General features: G+C 46.8%; 1 protein-coding gene across 2 annotated transcripts in view; it reads left to right on the top strand.

The window, feature by feature from the left end:
* Positions 1-17,073, top strand: part of RNF40 (ring finger protein 40) — a 1,006,396-nt gene that overhangs the window by 241,613 nt on the left and 747,710 nt on the right. For both annotated transcript variants that reach the window (XM_069651635.1, XM_069651636.1), the window contains exon 5: positions 9,735-9,971. In XM_069651635.1, coding sequence (XP_069507736.1) covers positions 9,735-9,971 — 237 coding nt within the window. The remainder of the gene's footprint in view (positions 1-9,734; positions 9,972-17,073) is intronic.

The raw sequence follows: 17,073 nt of genomic DNA on the forward strand, positions 1-17,073 counted from the left end.
GATCCACGTCTACCCCTACCTGGACGATTGGCTGATCATCCAGCTAGATTATGTCTGCCACTTCCTTCACAAACTGGGCTTCTCCCTCAATTTAAAGAAGTCGCAGATGATACCATCACAGAGACTTCAGTTCATTGGAGCAGTCCTGGACACTTCCCTGGGAAAAGCCTCGCCACCAGAGGTGAGGGCTCCAGATATTCTGCAGATGGTCAACAAGTTTGAAAATGCCTAACGTCTCCCAGCCTTTGACTTTTTGAGGTTGCTAGGCCTAATGGCATCCTGCATCTTCCTTGTGCCAGAGGCTCGCCTGAGAATGAGATCTCTTCAGTGGGCACTGAGAACTCAGTGGTCGCAATTCTCAGGGAGAATGACAGATCTCCTCCGGATTCCGGACAAGGTAGCCCACGACCTTCGATGGTGGGCCTACCCAGAGAACATCTTGAGAGGAGAACTGTTTTGGCAACCATGGCCGGAGATAACAGTAGTCACAGACGCCTCCCTCACGGGGTGGGGAGCCCATGCCAGCGACTTGACCATCAGCGGTCGTTGGTCTCCATCGGAGTCCAGACTACACATCAACCTGTTAGAGCTGAGAGCAATCAGACTAGCGCTGAAAGCTTTCCTGCCATCAGTATAGGGGAGAAATGTCCTGATAATGACGGACAACACGGTGGCCATGCACTACCTCAACAAAAGAGGAGGCGTAGGGTCACTGCGACTGTGTAGAGAGGCAATGCAGCTCTGGTTTTGGGCAATTCAGGAAGGAATCTCTCTATCGGCAGTCCACCTAGCCGGAGAGAAGAACTTGACAGCGGACGCTGTGAGCAGGCAGAGCACAGTCTCCCACGAGTGGGAGCTAGCTCAGGAAGTCCTTCAAGAGATCTTCGCCCTTTGGGGAACCCCTCAGGTGGATCTGTTTGCCACCAACAGGAAGTCCGATATGTTCTGTTCAAGGAAATTTCCCCCCGAGAGGAGCTCTAGAGGATGCGTTCATAGTGGACTGGGAGTTCCCACTCCTTTAAGTGTTTCAACCAGTCCCTGTTATTCCTGAAATGATCAGGAGCTTGAGAAGATTCCGGAAAACCATGATCCTAATTGCCCCGGACTGGGCCAGGAGAACGTGGTACCCGGACCTTCTAGATATGTCCATCTGTCCTCCAATCCATCTTCCACTCAAAGAGAATCTTCTCTCACAGAAGGGAGGTCGGGTTCTCCATCCAGACATCAGAACCCTCAAACTTCACGCTTGGCTTCTGAAAGGGTGAGGTACAAGGATTGGGACCTCCCTGATGACATCATGGAGGTGTTGCTTTCGGCCAGAAGGCCAGCAACAAAGTCTTTATACCGCTGCCGTTGGAAAAAAATTTGCAGCTGGTGTAGAGAAGGGAATATCGACCCTTTTTCATGTGGTACACCAACGGTGTTATCGTTTCTACTCTGCTTGGCAAACTCAGGCCTTCAGGTTGGCACTGTAAAAGGCTATCTTGCAGCGCTTTCAATCTTCAAGCGCACTGCAGACGAACCATCCTATTTCAAACTACCTCTAGTAATACCATTTCTCAAGGGATTAACTAATGTTTATCCTCCAAGACCATTCCAAGTTCCCTTATGGGACTTAAATTTAGTCTTAAATTACCTAATTCGAACCACTCCACTCTTGTTTGCTGAGATTTCTCACTCTTAAAACTGTCCTATTGGTGGCACTAACATCTGCTAGGAGGGTGAGCGAATTACAAGCTCTCTTGTAAACCCCCTCATACAATTTTCCATAAGGACAAAGTTGTCCTACAGGTGAAGCCTAATTTCCTCCCAAAGGTGGTTTCTGAATTCCACATCACTCTGAAGATTACCATGCCTTCATTCTAACCCCCTCCCCATCCGGGGAAAGCGGAAGAAAGGCTACATAGGCTGGACCCAAGGCGGGCTTTGAGCTTTTACATCAGCAGACTTGCTAGGATTAGGCAAGCAGACCAACTGTTTGTAGGATACTCAGGTCACAAGTTGGGACTACCCATAACAAAACAGACCATTTCCAGGTGGATTATTTTGGCCATTCTGGAATGTTACAAACTGGCAGGGAAAGAGCCACCCCAAAATCTTAGGACTCATTCAACCAGGGGTCCAAAGAGGGGAACAGGTCCGAGACATATGTGCGGCTGCCACATTGTCGTCCGCACATACATTCCCAAAATTTTACAACCTGGATTCCTCCACTAGTCAAGAGACCAGATTTGGCAAAGCCGTATTACATTTGGTTCATTCCTAAAAGGGATGCATGACATTACTCCCACCTCCAATTGCATGCCACTGCTATGGGAGTCTATCAAAGATGAGGAATACGTCGGAGAACAAGTTACTTCTTACCTTGCAATGTTCTTTTGATGGGATGTTCCTCCGACGTATTCCTTATCGCCCCTCCCATCCATCCCTGCAGTAATACTTCCCTTGTGGTTGCAGCTTACGCTCCTCAAGGTCAATAACCAATTCGGGCATGAATTATCTTATGCCACAAAACGGAACTGAGCAACGGACGCCGCGCGTGGCTATTTATGGGCATGGTGACGTCGGCGCCGATACGGTGGCTGTCGAGGGCCATCGACTCGGCGGACGTCGACGCGCAGCGCCCTCTACAGAGAAAAAATTTCCAAGGCCAGCAAGCTGGGGACTAATTATCAAAGATAAGGAATACGTCGGAGGAACATCCCATTGAAAGAACGTTACAAGGTAAGAAGTAACTTGTTCATCTCTGTGTAACTCCACTATAGCTCACATTGACCCCTCTTGAGATAAGCCTGGCTGCTCAACATGCTACCAAAACTGTGTAGTAAAAGCTTATACCAAAGGTTGGTTTTCCTTTACCTGTAGTCCGAGTTGTTTGTAGTGTTCCCAGAGGGTACTGCATACAAACATTTCCTAACGGAGCTTGATTCCAAAATGTTAGCACAGGCTGCTGACTTGTGGGTAGCCAACAGGGCCACTCGTAAGGGCTCTGGGGGAACTCAGAAAAAGGATGAGGGGAAGCAGCACAAAAAAGGGGGAAGAGAGAATTCTAATTACAACCATCCAAAAGGGGGCCACAAACATAGTAAGCATAAGTCCCATGGGAAACCTGGTAGGTCTAGTGAACCCTCTGGTGCTAAGCCAGAGGGAGGTCAGCAGAAACCCCCCATTCCAGAGAACATTTGGGAAATGTTTTGTATGTGGGTCTACTGATCATGTGAAAGGGGATCCCAGATGCAAGGGTAAACCTTCAACAGTCCACACTGCCTCCTTGCCTCCTTAGCCTTCAACCCTGAGGGAACAGTTCATATGGCAAGTGGTAACTTTCAATTACTGGCTGAAGACCCCATTGAAGTTCAAGCCAGTGTTTCTTTAGTGCCATTGTGTCTGTGGGAACAACAGAATGTGGATGTATACAGCTCCATACCAGATAACATAAAGGAGTGACGGAAGCCCATCAAGTGTTCAAGAATTGCGGTGGTGCTATTTGCTGGTAGCTGAAATCACGAAGTGCCACTGAACTGAAAAGAGCCCGTAGCTGCCGCTGACCTTCGAACTGCAGTGCAGGAGTTCTCCAGACGTCCTCCCTCTTGTCCCCACGACTGAGGCCCAGGAACCCAGGATCTGCATCCCTGCAACCAGAACAGAAGCCAGCTCGGTCCTCTTCTTCTAAGCTAAGGTACTATTTTGGCTAAGGGGTACTTACCTCTTTTGTCCGTAGCTTGCATAATCTCACTGTAGACTTGCAGTAGCTACTTTTTGAAGAGTTGATTTCAGCTCTAACTTCCACAAGCCTAAGCTTGTGGGTCAACAGTGATTTTCTACAAACTCTGACTTTGTGCAAGCCTTTGTGCTATCTAAGAAGTGCTTCAGCTCCCTAGAGATTGTTCAAATTTACTTTGGCTGTCCCGACTCCCTGCAGACTCTTCTGACCCATTTACTTTGATACTAACTGTCCCTCATGGGTGATGCATTGGATTTTAACTAATATTGCTGGGAAAGGTTTTATCTAGACTTCATTGGGGGATTTTTAAAGTGTTCACATGCTCTGAGAACCTGTTAACCTTTTTCTTCCATTAACCTTTCCTCTTTTACCAATCTCAGAAAGTTACAAGTATACTAATAATTGAAGTCACCGCAGGAATTGTGTACGACGCATCTCTAAAGAGTGTCTACTTACTTTGCCTTGATTCTGAGAAAGTATTTTGAAGTGTATTTGTATTGTTGCACATTGCCCTTTTTAAAGAATGTTTTTTTTTAATTTTCCGTTAAATACATAATTATTTTACTAGAAAACCTTAAGTGTAATTGTTATTTGGATACTTGTATGTGTGGATTTCGATGCTACAGCTCTACAGCTCACATTTACCCCTCTTGAGATTAGTCTTTGCTGCTCAGTCACTCTACCACAGGCTTACTGCATCAAATCTTGGCTAGCACCACCATCCAAAACAAATAATTCTTTGTAATAATTCCAAAATTGTTATCACATAGAAAGTTGCATATTGGCCACTCCTCGACTAATTCACCCCAATGCGATTTCCCTACCTTGTCTTAACATCAATTGGGTTCAAACAGGACATTTATTAATGTCAAAGACTGAAATCTAAGAATTCTGCCGTCAGTGAATACATCCAGTCACTGGTGACTCTTAAACATATACCGTTGATATCTTGTGTTTTGGCCAAATATCACGGATACAACCACCTAACTACGTTCCTCTTTTTTACATATGCATAGGCCTTACAAAACACCAGTTGACCACACTGAGTGGGCCAGTATTTTCACTTCTAGAATCTTGATTGATGAAATGAATACCACACGCATCTAAAAGTGCACATTACGCATTTTTAAACACAAAAGGGAAAGTCACAACAAATCATTACTACACAGATCCCTATGGACAACTCGCATCCCAGTCACAAAGAATCACTCACTTAATTGTTCATAAGCTCTTCTCTCTCCGTTGAGAGGTCTCCATTCATCACGGCTGATTCATTTACCGGCCTCACGAATGCAGACTTTCATACAATCAACGTGCGATTCCCATATAAATTTAATTAGTACCTCTTTTTGCCCTTTTCACAATGTCGATTCAAGAGACTTAAAACTCAGAGACAAAGGCAGACTGCTCTAAAATGTGCGTATCAGTGTTCCGTACGTACTATACATAGGGGGATCCTATGTGCTCATCAGTACCTAATATTTCAGCACTCTTTGTGGGCAGTGAAACAATGACACCCCTCAGTGCACGTGCATACAGTTACAGCAACCTTTACAGCACCCCCGAAAAGGACATGACTTTATATCTAATTCGTTTTATGCAGTTTTAGGAAAACGTTAGTGTCCTATTTAATATAGTCTCATTTATATTTGTATTTTATCTACATATCGGTATTCCGAGTGCCATTCTAATGTGTCTGATACCGCATCTCGCCTCTTCTCCTTACACTGGTGCCTTGTCTCACTTCTGTTGTTCTCACCGGCAGCACTATGCCAGCAAATCTCAGCAGTGCAACTTCGGATCTCTGGAGAGGAAATTCTCCTCAACTAACGGTTAAATTGCAGTCTCCATTCATCTTTCAAATCTGCGCCTGTGGAAACTTTGCAAGTGCATTAACAGTTTATCTTTCTCTAAACCCCCCAACAATTTTGGTTTAGATGAACCCCTTCAAACTAGTGCGTGAAAAGAAAGCTGCGATCCTCAAAATATCTCGCATCAACTTTGAAGATTATTTGTTGTATTGTAGTCATTTTACATAGCGACATTTCCAGATCTGTATGGCCTCAATGTGCTTTAGTTAAGGATGCTAGAAGAATTAAAACAACGTTGGCGATCCTGTTAAAGGACTTGTAAAAAGGTGACACAAGGTAAGAGGGGACAACTCTTTGTGCTCTTCAACACTTTGGAGCAACTTCTTGGTTTAAGGTAAGCAATACCTTTTCACCCCACAGTACCTTAGGTTAGAGGAACTTTTCATGGCTGTATTCTCCTCTGTGCAGCAACGATGGACCCGGTCTTCGGATACCTTGGTCTAGTGACGAAAGGCAGGACACTGAATGGGATGTCTTAGCAGCAGTCTCGAGAGAGGACCTATGGCACAGATTTCTTCAGCTTCTCGTCAGACTGCGGTTTTGGTGCCTTTTCTGCAGCACCAACAAAGGACACGATACGGCCAGTCAATCTTCTTCGATTCCTGGAGTCCTGCACTCTAGTGGGGGGACTTGAAATAGTCTGTTTGTGTTGCTGGAGGTTCACCTGGAGCTCAGTAAAGACTTGGAAGGCCTTGGCACGACGTTGCACTATGATTGGGTCAGAGGTCTCCTGGTTTTCATGGTCTGCAGCTCTGGGAAGGCAAAGAACCTCGGGAGATGGCTCAAATTGTAGTTTCTGTCAGGGCTGGTTGGTCTCACCAGCCAAAGGGAAGGTGTCATCCTCTTAGGAACTCCTCTGTTGCATAGAAAACTGGGTCAGGACAGCAGGAATCACTTCACTGTGTTGCAAAGGGCCTACAGGCGTCTCTTCTCATCTTCTTCAGTTACTTTAAGTTCCAGTGGTCGATTTGCCTTTCATCTCGGGTACCTCACCTTTTATTCAGTTTCAGCACACACTCCCCTGCAATCTCTCAAGTTTATAGAAAGGGGCGGGTTGCTGTCCACCAGATGCCCAGTGGGAACTGATTCCATTCAGGCACTCAGGCAGGCAAAGGGCAGGGGAGTGAAAAACTCACCCCCCACTTCCTGCCTTCCCAGACACACTGGAGCCTAGGCAGGGAAACCATAGAGTTCCTGCTAAAGGGAAAACAGACACACAGACCTCCCCCTCCCAGAATGGTAGAAGGGCTAACAAGGAACAACCACGCTAGAAAAGGCGAAAAATGAAAGGAGACAACATGTTAAAACATAAGTGACCCTTTTGTGCACAACTGAGACACTGAATACAGTCTGCAATAATAAGTAGCACACTGCTTGGTAGAAGACGTCCACTGCCACCAGCCATAAGTAGAGGATTGTCCATGTGACTAAAAAGTTGCAGGAGCAGACAGAAGTGGGGTGCTAGGTATGCCCTAGGTGCTCCACATAAGGTGGTGTGTGCCAGTCTCAGAGTATAAAGTCCTTAAGAACAGTAGTAAGTAAGGATAAAGAAAGCATCTCAAAGGAGAACCCAAAGGGTTCCCAGCAACACTGCCCTTAAGTAGCTGTGATGCAAACGTTAAACACAGATGCCTTAAAAGAGATATGGACTCCATAGTAAAAGTTAAACGCAGAGAACCGAGTTCCAAAAGACAGAGCACATAAGAATACATGAGTGGAAAAAGGCTCCACTCATTCAGGATAGAAAGAAAAAGGTCCAGAAGTCCAGCAAAACGTGCTGGAGGTCTCACTAGCAGAGGGGATGAAGCCTAAAAATGATAAATCTCCCTAACAGAGTTCCTCCTTAGATGTCGCTTTCCTAGGTCCAAATCGATTGGCTGATCTTGCAAATTGAGAACTCCCTAGATTTGATTACTTGATCAGTGGGAGAGCCGCCCAAGTCTGAGGCACAGCAGCAAGTGGGAGAACACCCAGGTATGAGGCACAGCAGCAAATGGACCCAGACCCGAGACACTAAAGCAAAGGGAGAAACACCCAAGTCAGAGACAAAACAGTAAATGGAAGCGTGCCCAAATATGAGACGCAGCAATAAATGGTGAACCACCTAGATTTTACAGAATTGAGCAGTGGGAGGAATGCCTCCATTTGAGAATCAACAGTACATGATGGAACACCTACGTTGAGTCCGCAGTGCATGCAGCAAAGGGCCAACCTTTTTATTCCTGAGCAGTGGAAACAACGCCCAAACCTGAGACCAAACAGTACATGGTGGAACACCTATGTTGAGAGTCAGCAGTATATGCACAAACTCCCAACTTTGGGACACCCGCGCAGTGGGAGACAACGCATAAATGAGTCTCAATATTATATGGTGCAACACCCAAGTTGTTCCAAAAGTACAAACGCCTAACTTTGTGACACCTAACGAGCGGCAGAGAACGCCCAAATCTGAGACTCAACAGCACATGGTGGAACACCTAACATTGGGACACCTGAGCAGGTGTAGAAAAGGCCTACATTTGAGATTCAATAGTACATGCAGAAAAAGCCTAAATGTGAGATACCGAAGCAGTGGGAGAAAACGCCTACATTTGAGACTCAACGGTACATGGTGGAACACATAACATTGGTATCACTGCGCACTTTGCAGAAAATGGGATAGTTTGTGTGGCCTCCAATTGCAGAAAGATGGGTTGTAACATAAATCATTAAGGTGGTCTAAAACTTTTACGTGTACTGATTTACAACACATGTGAGAGAATTTTTACTCTGCTCTAGTGCCCGATGAGAAATAAAGCTTTTTCGTTTGTATTTCAACACCGATTAGATGAATACTTGCCTGCCTAATAATGGCTAGATTTTTCTTGAGGTCAAACCATTGATACTTTAGATTCTCGGGCACCATACACACAAGCTCAACAGTTGTGGATAACAGCAATTCTTTTAGCTATTCCTTTCTGAAAGAACAAGTACTCTGAGGGTAAGGGCTTTCTGGCCTTTACCACTCATTGTCAGAATTTGCAATCCGATTATACCCATATGCATTCAAGATTATTACTTTGGAAGGAACTATTGTAAAACAGACACATTTGACCCTTGGAAACATCCACTAAAACTGATTTTCTTAGGCTCCATGTTTAACTGTAATAATGAGTTTATGGCAATAAACTCAATCTCAGATATTCAACCATGTTTCGGTTCAGTGATGAAATCTATCAGGAACTGAACTTTAGCCTTATTGGCTTCTCTGCGTTCCATTTGAACATGCCTTCAAATGAGAAGCTGTTTAAGATTTCAGTTGAACAGGACCTTCGAGTTGGTTCTACCTTGCTTGTTTATACAGCAAGCTTTACTGAGCTTCAGTAAATCACTGACTCCCACCAAATACTCAAACGAGACCTTTTACACATGATTGACTTGCTTGAAGGGCACTTGGGTGGCCCCAAACGGTGAGCCCCCATGGGGCGGAGTTGCATTCCATCTGTGCACTGAGGGATTTGCAGCTGTAGATCTCTTGTTCTGTGAAATAGTGATTTAGGGGGAAAATAAGTTGCCAAAATGAAGAGAATTTTCAAGTCGGGGATACTCGTGATTCTGATAATCCATGAGAAGGCATGGTTTTTCACTGCTTGAAAAGAGAACTGCAGGAAGAGGACTCTGAGAAGAATAGTGGGGGCGGTGCATGGATCTGGATAGAGTTTAAGCTTTTTAAATGTTGTGCACCAGTTAAAATGCTGCCAATGGCTGGACTTCTGCTAGGTAGTATTGGAAAGCCTGCAACAGGAGTGTGTTCCTCAAATTCAGAACAGCTGAAATTAATTGGTGTGATTAAGCTGATTTCCTGTTTGTATTTGAAAAAAGACGTCTATTTGTTTGATCATACATTATTGCACTCCCTGATTTAAAGTAAATGTCAAGCTGATTTGAGGATGTAAAGATCCGTATGCAGCCTGTGAGTTTGCAATTTAAATTCTGATAAGGAATGTCACCAGAGCAGGTGATGCTCACATATTCACTGTGTGCGCGCTCTGGATTCACACAACATTTTTTGAGATTTGGGTGTCTACGCTTTGGGCTCTAGCATCTGATTTCACCTGATCTCAACATGTTCTTCCCTTCTTTTTTAATTTATTTTCTAGGTCTAGACACAACATCTTTGGCTCCAGCTTCTTCCATACCAGAGAAGCCTGATGGTGGTCTGAACGATCCCACCCGGTCCTTCCTGCAGACTCTGGCAAGCAGCAGCAACGAGGAGATGGAACTGCAGATTCAGGACCGCATGGAGTTCTCTAAGAAGGCTGTGTCCCGTATTGTGGAGGCTTCAAACAAACTGCATAGACGGATAGAGGACCTCTGTCAGAAGATCCACTGCGGAAGTAAGCTATTAACATTGTGCCTCTACTATTTATGGTTTAACATACAGTAAAACTAATGGAATGGGGATTAGCCTGTGTATGTGTCACATGGTCTGCATATGAGAAGATTGATCACACTTTGCTTAGTTTATCATCCCAGTTATTGCTGTCGCCTTTTTCCTTTTAAAAGGGCTAATCAATGTTCCACCTGGTCAGATCATTACTATGAAGTGCAACAATTCTATGTGTTTGATTAGTGAATGGATTTTGAGAGGGCAAGCTATTATGGTGAATAGGAAAGACACTGACGTCTAGTCATACCCAATCATGGTAGGTAGCAGAGTGGCAAGGCTTGTACTCAGGAGGGGTGCAAGAGTAGTCTAGGGCTACAATTAGACCCACACAGAGCACTCCAGTAATTCCATATAGACTGAGAAGTACAAAAATATACAATTATTTATTAGACCTTTCAACTACACCCTAAGTAATGAAATCTTCAGCCAAGTATTGTCACGACTAATTTATTTATTGAATGGGTTTTTATAATGCACCTATACACAATGTGTTTGGAGGATCAACAGGGATGTCAAAAATAAAAACGGTCCCACTAGGCCTTCTGACATTCGGATCGTGCAAGTGCAGTAATAGAAGTGCAGGGGAGAGTGGGAGAGTGAGAGAGTGAGAGAGTGGGGGAGTCGGGGAGTGCAGGAGGGTGAAGCAAGTGCCCGGGGAGCCAAGGTGGACAGAGCCCAGGGAGAGAGAAGTGCAGGGGCAGAAAAGTCCATGTGCTAAGTGCTTGGAACGGGCTGGAAGGGCAAGGGGTTGGAAGGGGGAGGTGAAGGCCCAGCTAGGCTAGTGCAGGGGAGGGGGCCCAGAAGGGCAAGTGCAGGTTAAGGGGAGGGGGTTTAGAGGAGACCAAGTGCACGGGTAGACTGGTAGGGTAGGGTAGGGCAGGGCCTGGTGCCCTGTAAGAATCTGAAGGAACCAAGCAGCAAGTCAAGAGGCAGAGGTGGGGAGGGACAATTAGCAGGGGAGGTGGAGAGGAAACGAGGAAGCGAAAAGGAGGGTCCTGAGAAGCTTCACAAACTTAAGGAGATCCGGCTGAAGTCGGAGAAGGGCAGGGAGGCCATTCCAGAGAGAGGCACATGTGGAGGAGAGAGATCTACCCCCTACTCTATGCTTGGAGAAGCGTCGTGATCTGCAGAGAGTTGGATCTTGAAGACAGAAGGGCTCTAGCATGGAGGTATTTAAGGCTAGAGAGTTGGATGTAGCAGAGTCCCAGTGCCCTAGAAAGCCTTGTGGTTAATGCAGAGGGCTTTGAACTTGATACTCGTAGCAACCGTGAGCCAGTCGAGAGATTATAGGGCTCGAGAGATGTGGTCCCTGGACTTGAGGCCAAGGATTAGTCTTGCAGTCCTATTCTGGATTAGTTGATGCGGGGGGGGGCAAAGGGAGGAGTTCGGTAGGTTGTGGAAGAGGCTGTTACAGTAGACCAGCCTGGAGAGGACCAGAGCTCTGGAGACATTGAGTTTCTGGGGCAAGGTGAGGAAAGGAAGATTGCCTCTGAGGAGGTGAAGCTAAAAGTGTGCCTTCTTGGCAAGGTCCGTGATGTGAGGAGAAGAAGGTGAGAGAGGAGTTGAAGATGACACCACGGTTTTTTGCCTCACAGGACGGCGAGGTGAGGAGGGCTAATGGAGGGTGGCCAGAACATAAGGGGAAAGGAGGGAGCTGGACCCCCAATGAGAAGGATCCCAGTCTTACTGGCAATAAGGCAGAGATTGTTAGCAGTGCACCATGCCTAAATTGCAGACAGTTGGGTCTGAGCGAGGAAGAGAAGGCAGAGGAGGGGAGCTTGAAGGAGAGTTGTGTGTCGTCCTCATAACATTGGACGTTAGGAGACAAGGCAGAGATCAAATGGGCTGGCATGGGGGCAAGGTAGATGTTGAAAAACCAAGGTGAGAGAATGGAGCCCTGAGGGGACACCACAGGTGGAGAGAGGGATGGAGAAGAGAAAAGGGCCCAGTTGAACCTGGCAAGGTCGTTCAGAGGGGGAAGAACAGCCAGTCCAGAGCCAGGTATGTGATGCCAAGGGTATCACTGAGCTGATTTATAAGGGTGGCATGATTGAACGCATCAAAAGCAGAGGAGAGGTAAAAAAGGATGAGACCGGAAGGAGTGTGAAATCGAGATTAGAGAGCAAGTTTTCATGGGGGTTGGAGTGCAGTTTCCATGCCTCTGGCAACCCTGAAGCCAGACTCGTGGTTGTGGTGACAACCAGCAGATTCAGTGTGGTAGATAAGTTGGGAGATGCAGCTTCTCCAAGAGTTTGCCGAGCAAGGGGGAAATGGACATAAGGCGGTAGTTAGCCGGACAGGAAGGGTCGGCAGCACAAGCGAGTGCTTGAGGAGAGACGGGAAAGATCAGTGGCAAAGGAGTGATTGCAGAAATCAGCCAAGGCTGGAGCAAGGGAGACCATGTGCTCCTTGATAGTTCTGGAGGAGCGGGGAGCACCTGTTTGGATGAGACTTTCATAGAGCAGACTTGTTTAGAGACCTCATCTGGTGACATGGGAGAGAAAGAGGAGAGAAGGCAGGAAAGTGGAGGGGACAAGGGAGGCCTGAGAGCCGGTGAGAGGGAAGGGTATGGTCTAGAGGAGCGATAGACAGGATGTCCTGAGTTTTAGTAATGAAGTGAGAGGCCAGTGAAGTGCAGAGGGCCAGGGAAGGTAGAGGAGAAATGGAGACTGCAGTCGGATTGAGTTCCCTGCAGATTTTGAAAAGTTCAGCAGCGTTCTGTTCCCAGAGATGCAGGCTTGGATATAGGCCCTCTTCTAGCTGATGGAACGTCTGTATTGCCTTTGGAACAGGCAGCAGGCCAGTTTGTCAGAGGATGTGCTTGAAGCCTGCCACTTCCTCTCAGCTGTTCTGCACTTGCGTTTCAGAGAGGCCAGATGGGAGTCATACTAGGAGTTGCACTTGAAGGCAGGTTTCATGCGGATCCTCATGACACGGGCAAGGATGTCTAGAGTATTGAACTGCTGTAAAATACACAGACATCCACCTTTGGGTGTTCTAGGGAGAACCTCAATGCTTTACCTTAAAGACAGTTACGCAACAGTTTAGCAAAGCTATCATTTATTTATTCATTTATTGTGCATTTGTTAGGCGCTTATACATCAAGAAATTGTTTCAATTTTCCCACAGGGCAAAGGGGAGGGAACATTGGCACAAAGGCTAAACGAAAGGGGCGCCCTACTGGGCCTTGTGGGCATTCAGAATGTGCAAGTGCAGGGAGAGGGTCAGGGAAGGGGGTAAGTGCTAGGAGTTGTCCCATGGGAGGTGCCAAGTAGTCAGTTGTGTGCAACAGTAAATGCCTGGCGGAGATAGTTTGTTACAGAGTGATCACCTGCCATTAATAAGTGCAGGCCTGTGAAGACACAGGCCAGTGGGTGCCTGAAGGCAAGTGCTTGGATGGGTGCGGAAGGCTGAATTGCGATTGGATGGAAGGCTGGGACCCAGGAGGACACACAAGGTCCCAGGCCACCAATCTCAGCGACTGTGGGGTATTAGCACGGGAGTGACAGGTGGAAGGAGGAGGTGGAGAGGAAAGTCTTGAGGAGCTTCTGGAATTTGAAGAGACCCGGCTGAAGACTGAGAGGTGGGGAGAGGCTGTACCAGAGGAGGGAGCCAGCCGAGGAAAGAAATCTGCCACCAGCTTGCTGTTTTAGAAAAGTGCCGAACAAGCGGAGAGTTAGAGCCGCATGAGCGCAAGGATCTGGAAGGAAAGTATTTGTTGAGAGCAAGTTGTAGATTGGTCCTTGGCCCCAGGCAGCCTTCTGTATGATGCAGAGGGATTTCAATTTGATCCTTGCAGCAACCGGGAGCCAGTGGAGGGATTTTAGGGTTGGAGAGATACGGTTCTGGGTTTGAGGCCAAGGTTAAGTCTTGCAGCCCTATTCTGGATAAGCTGGAGGGGTGGAGAGTGGAAGAGGGCAGATTAAGGAAGAGGCTGTTGCAGTAGTCAAGCCTGGAGAGTACCAGAGCTCTAGATACGTTGAGCTTCTGGGGAAAAGTGAGGAAAGGAAGGATACCTCTGAGGAGGTGGAGTTGAAAATGGGCTTTCTTGGCAAAGTCCAATATGTAAGGGAGGAAAGAGAGAGAGGAGTCGTAGATGACTCCAAGGTTTTTCGCTTCAGATGCAGCAGAAGGGGGAGAGCCCATAGAGGGTGGCCAGAGTGAAAGGGGAAAGAGGGAACAGAAGTCCCAATAGGAAGAATCTCAGTCTTGCTGCCATTGAGATAGAGATCATTGGAGGCGCACAGCACTGGATGGCAGATAGGCAGTCAGGAATGGTAGATGAAGAAAGCGGAGCATCAGAGGGAAGTGTGAAGAAGAGTTGGGTGTCATCTGCATAACACTGGAAGTGAGGGAGAAAGTGGAGATAAGGTGAGCAACCAGAGCGAGATAGATGTTGAATAGCCAGGGTGAGAGGTTAGAGCCCTGGGGAACACTGCAGGTGGAGATAGAGGCAGGAGAGGAGAAAGAGCCCAGGATGACCTGGTAGGGGGGAGAGTTAGGGGCAATCGGTGAGGAAGGTCAGCCAGTCCAGTGCCTGCGCCGAGATTCCAAGGGTGTAATGGAGCCGTTTTATGAGTATGGAATTGTTGACCGTATCGAATGCAGAGGAAAGATCTTGTAGAATGAGGACAGCGGGAGAGTTGGTGTCAAGAGATGCAAGCATTTATTCATGGGTGTTCAGGAAAGCATTTTCTGTGCCTCTGGATGCTCGCAATACAGATTGATGGTCGTGTAGGCAATCAACAAGCTCAGTATGATGGGTCCAGATTGATGGTTGTGTAGGCAAAAGATGAGCTCAGTATGCTGGGCAAAGTATTAGCAATACTTTCAATACCTGTATGTGAGAAAGTCGGTGAAAAGATAGGTAAGCAGTTAATTCAAAATCAGTGAAATGCAGGTAAGTGATCAGGCTAGAAAAAGACAGTAAAAACACTAAGTGCCATCCTATAATTAAATCCCGAACACTTAGTAATTCCAGCTCAGAGATGTAATGGGAGCTCGTGCCCCAGAGTCACCAGTTCCACAGGTTATCCTGTTAAGGCAGGTTTAATATTGATTTGAGCATTGCCAGCGGTTGTGATTCATTATGCCAGAAGTTAAGAAAAGTTCAGGTAAATATCTGTCTTCATCCCACCAAACTGGGGAAATCTTAGCGCGAATCCTTAACCTAGACCACCACAGATCTGAGTCAGGCAATGGAGAGATGGGGCCAGGACTTTACGCCCATGGTAATCCTCTGGTGGCCGGTTGGAGGGCCAAAACAGGTATGTTAATTTAGTCCCTCAACCCCTTTACTCTTGATTTTCCCAGAGACCACTTCAGCGGTTCGGGAAACTGTTGGGGCCACATACTTTGCTTGGTCCAGATGAGGGAGGCCCATGGATTGCAGATGCAGAGGTAGTTTGTATCCACTGGATTTCATTTTGGTTGGTCACGGTACCTGTATTACGGTTTCAGAGTCTAGCCGGCTGATTGACACAAAAGGAAAAAGGCTTCTGCATAGCAGGCGACCTCCTGGGAGCAGAGAAGACTAGAAGCCACAGGAGTCACATCAGTCGGGCATTGACGGGCGATCTTCAGTTGGCAAACAAAGCAGGCCCGGCTTCTGCTGGGACAGGAAGGCTGAAAATGCAGGGGCAGACGTCTGTTAGCACAAGTTTAAAATGTTCCAAGGATCCACTTGGAATGGCGACAACTACTTCAAGGTAGCCCAGTAGAGAGCTGGTCAGTCCAATGGGTGGTCCAAAGACACTTCTGAAGGCCCAGTAGGCACGGACCCTAGAGCATGGGGTTGGGATTGGTTGTTCCCACCAGTCTTGGAGTTGAAGCACCGATGAGGGCCGTCTTCAGATCAGGACAGAGGAGCAGGGCTTCGCCAGGACTTGGCAAGAGGCAATGCGGGACAGTTTCAATGGTCCTCTGGTCTTCACTAGGCTGCACTTCTTCATAGGGGCCTTGCACTGATTTTCTGTTGAATGGCTGCAGTAGTCCTTCTTTTTATCCAGGATTTGGGCTAGTCTCCAGCAGGCCCCCCAATAGTATGGATCTGCACCATCCATACTGACCAATCATGGACCGTATGCTTGCCAAACATTCTGCCCAGCAAAAGAAATTCTGGGGCTTGAATGTGGACTGAGACCAGGCAGCCCCACCCCCACATCCGGCTGCAAATACAGATCATCACTTTGCCAGGGAAAGGGCTTTCCATACATGGCAATTACCCTAGAGGGCAAGAAGTGGGCCAAAGGACAAGATGGCCACAGGCCAGGCAATAATCTCATGGCAAGGCCATTTTAGGGTATATGTTACTCTTTATGGTATTATGTGGTAAAACGCAAAAGTGCAGGAGTAAAAAGTCAAAAACCCGGTAGTAATACATCCCCTGCCACCACCCTAACCTGGGCACATTGTATTTGTAAACTCAAAGCTACAAAAGAAAGTTATAAGGATACAAAGTATCATAACCGCTCCTAGTTTAAGATGTTGTGAAGCTTTTAAAATACAAGCTATCCGCTAAGGGAGACAGTTTCCCAGTACCAATTGTCTTAGGGTCTGCTCAGTTTACCTTTAACAATGAGCACAAAGCAAGGGAAGTAAAGCGTAGGGCTTTACTTGGCTCCAAAAAGTCAGGACAGTGTTCAAAGCAAAAAGAAAAGGTGTGCCATAGAACTCAATGGGAGGAGAAGCGAACAAAGAGCATTTTTCCTAACCATGTGTATTCCAGACAGAGACCCAGTGTTGGGGAAGATTTTTCTTTTTGCAAATTTACATCATTGATGCCATTGGGACTGCCAGCATGTTTGCTATGTATTTAGACTCTGATTTATGGGGTGAGTGGGGTGTTTTTACCTCACATACCCGCTCAACTCCTATTGTTTGGTGCGTGCACTGGGTAGTCCTTTAGGCTCCAAAAGCAGGGATGGCTTCTCCGATTTTCTCATTGCCATCATTTTGACATGGCAGCACGAGCCACTTTAAGCGGAGTGCACAGGACACGTTTCTCTTTTTCTTTTTCTCTGTTACTTTTTGTTACTTTTGTGATGTGC

The sequence above is a fragment of the Ambystoma mexicanum genome, chromosome 3p (genome assembly GCF_040938575.1).
Source record: "Ambystoma mexicanum isolate Mex_15411 chromosome 3p, UKY_AmexF1_1, whole genome shotgun sequence".
Classification (NCBI taxonomy): Eukaryota; Metazoa; Chordata; class Amphibia; order Caudata; family Ambystomatidae; genus Ambystoma; species Ambystoma mexicanum.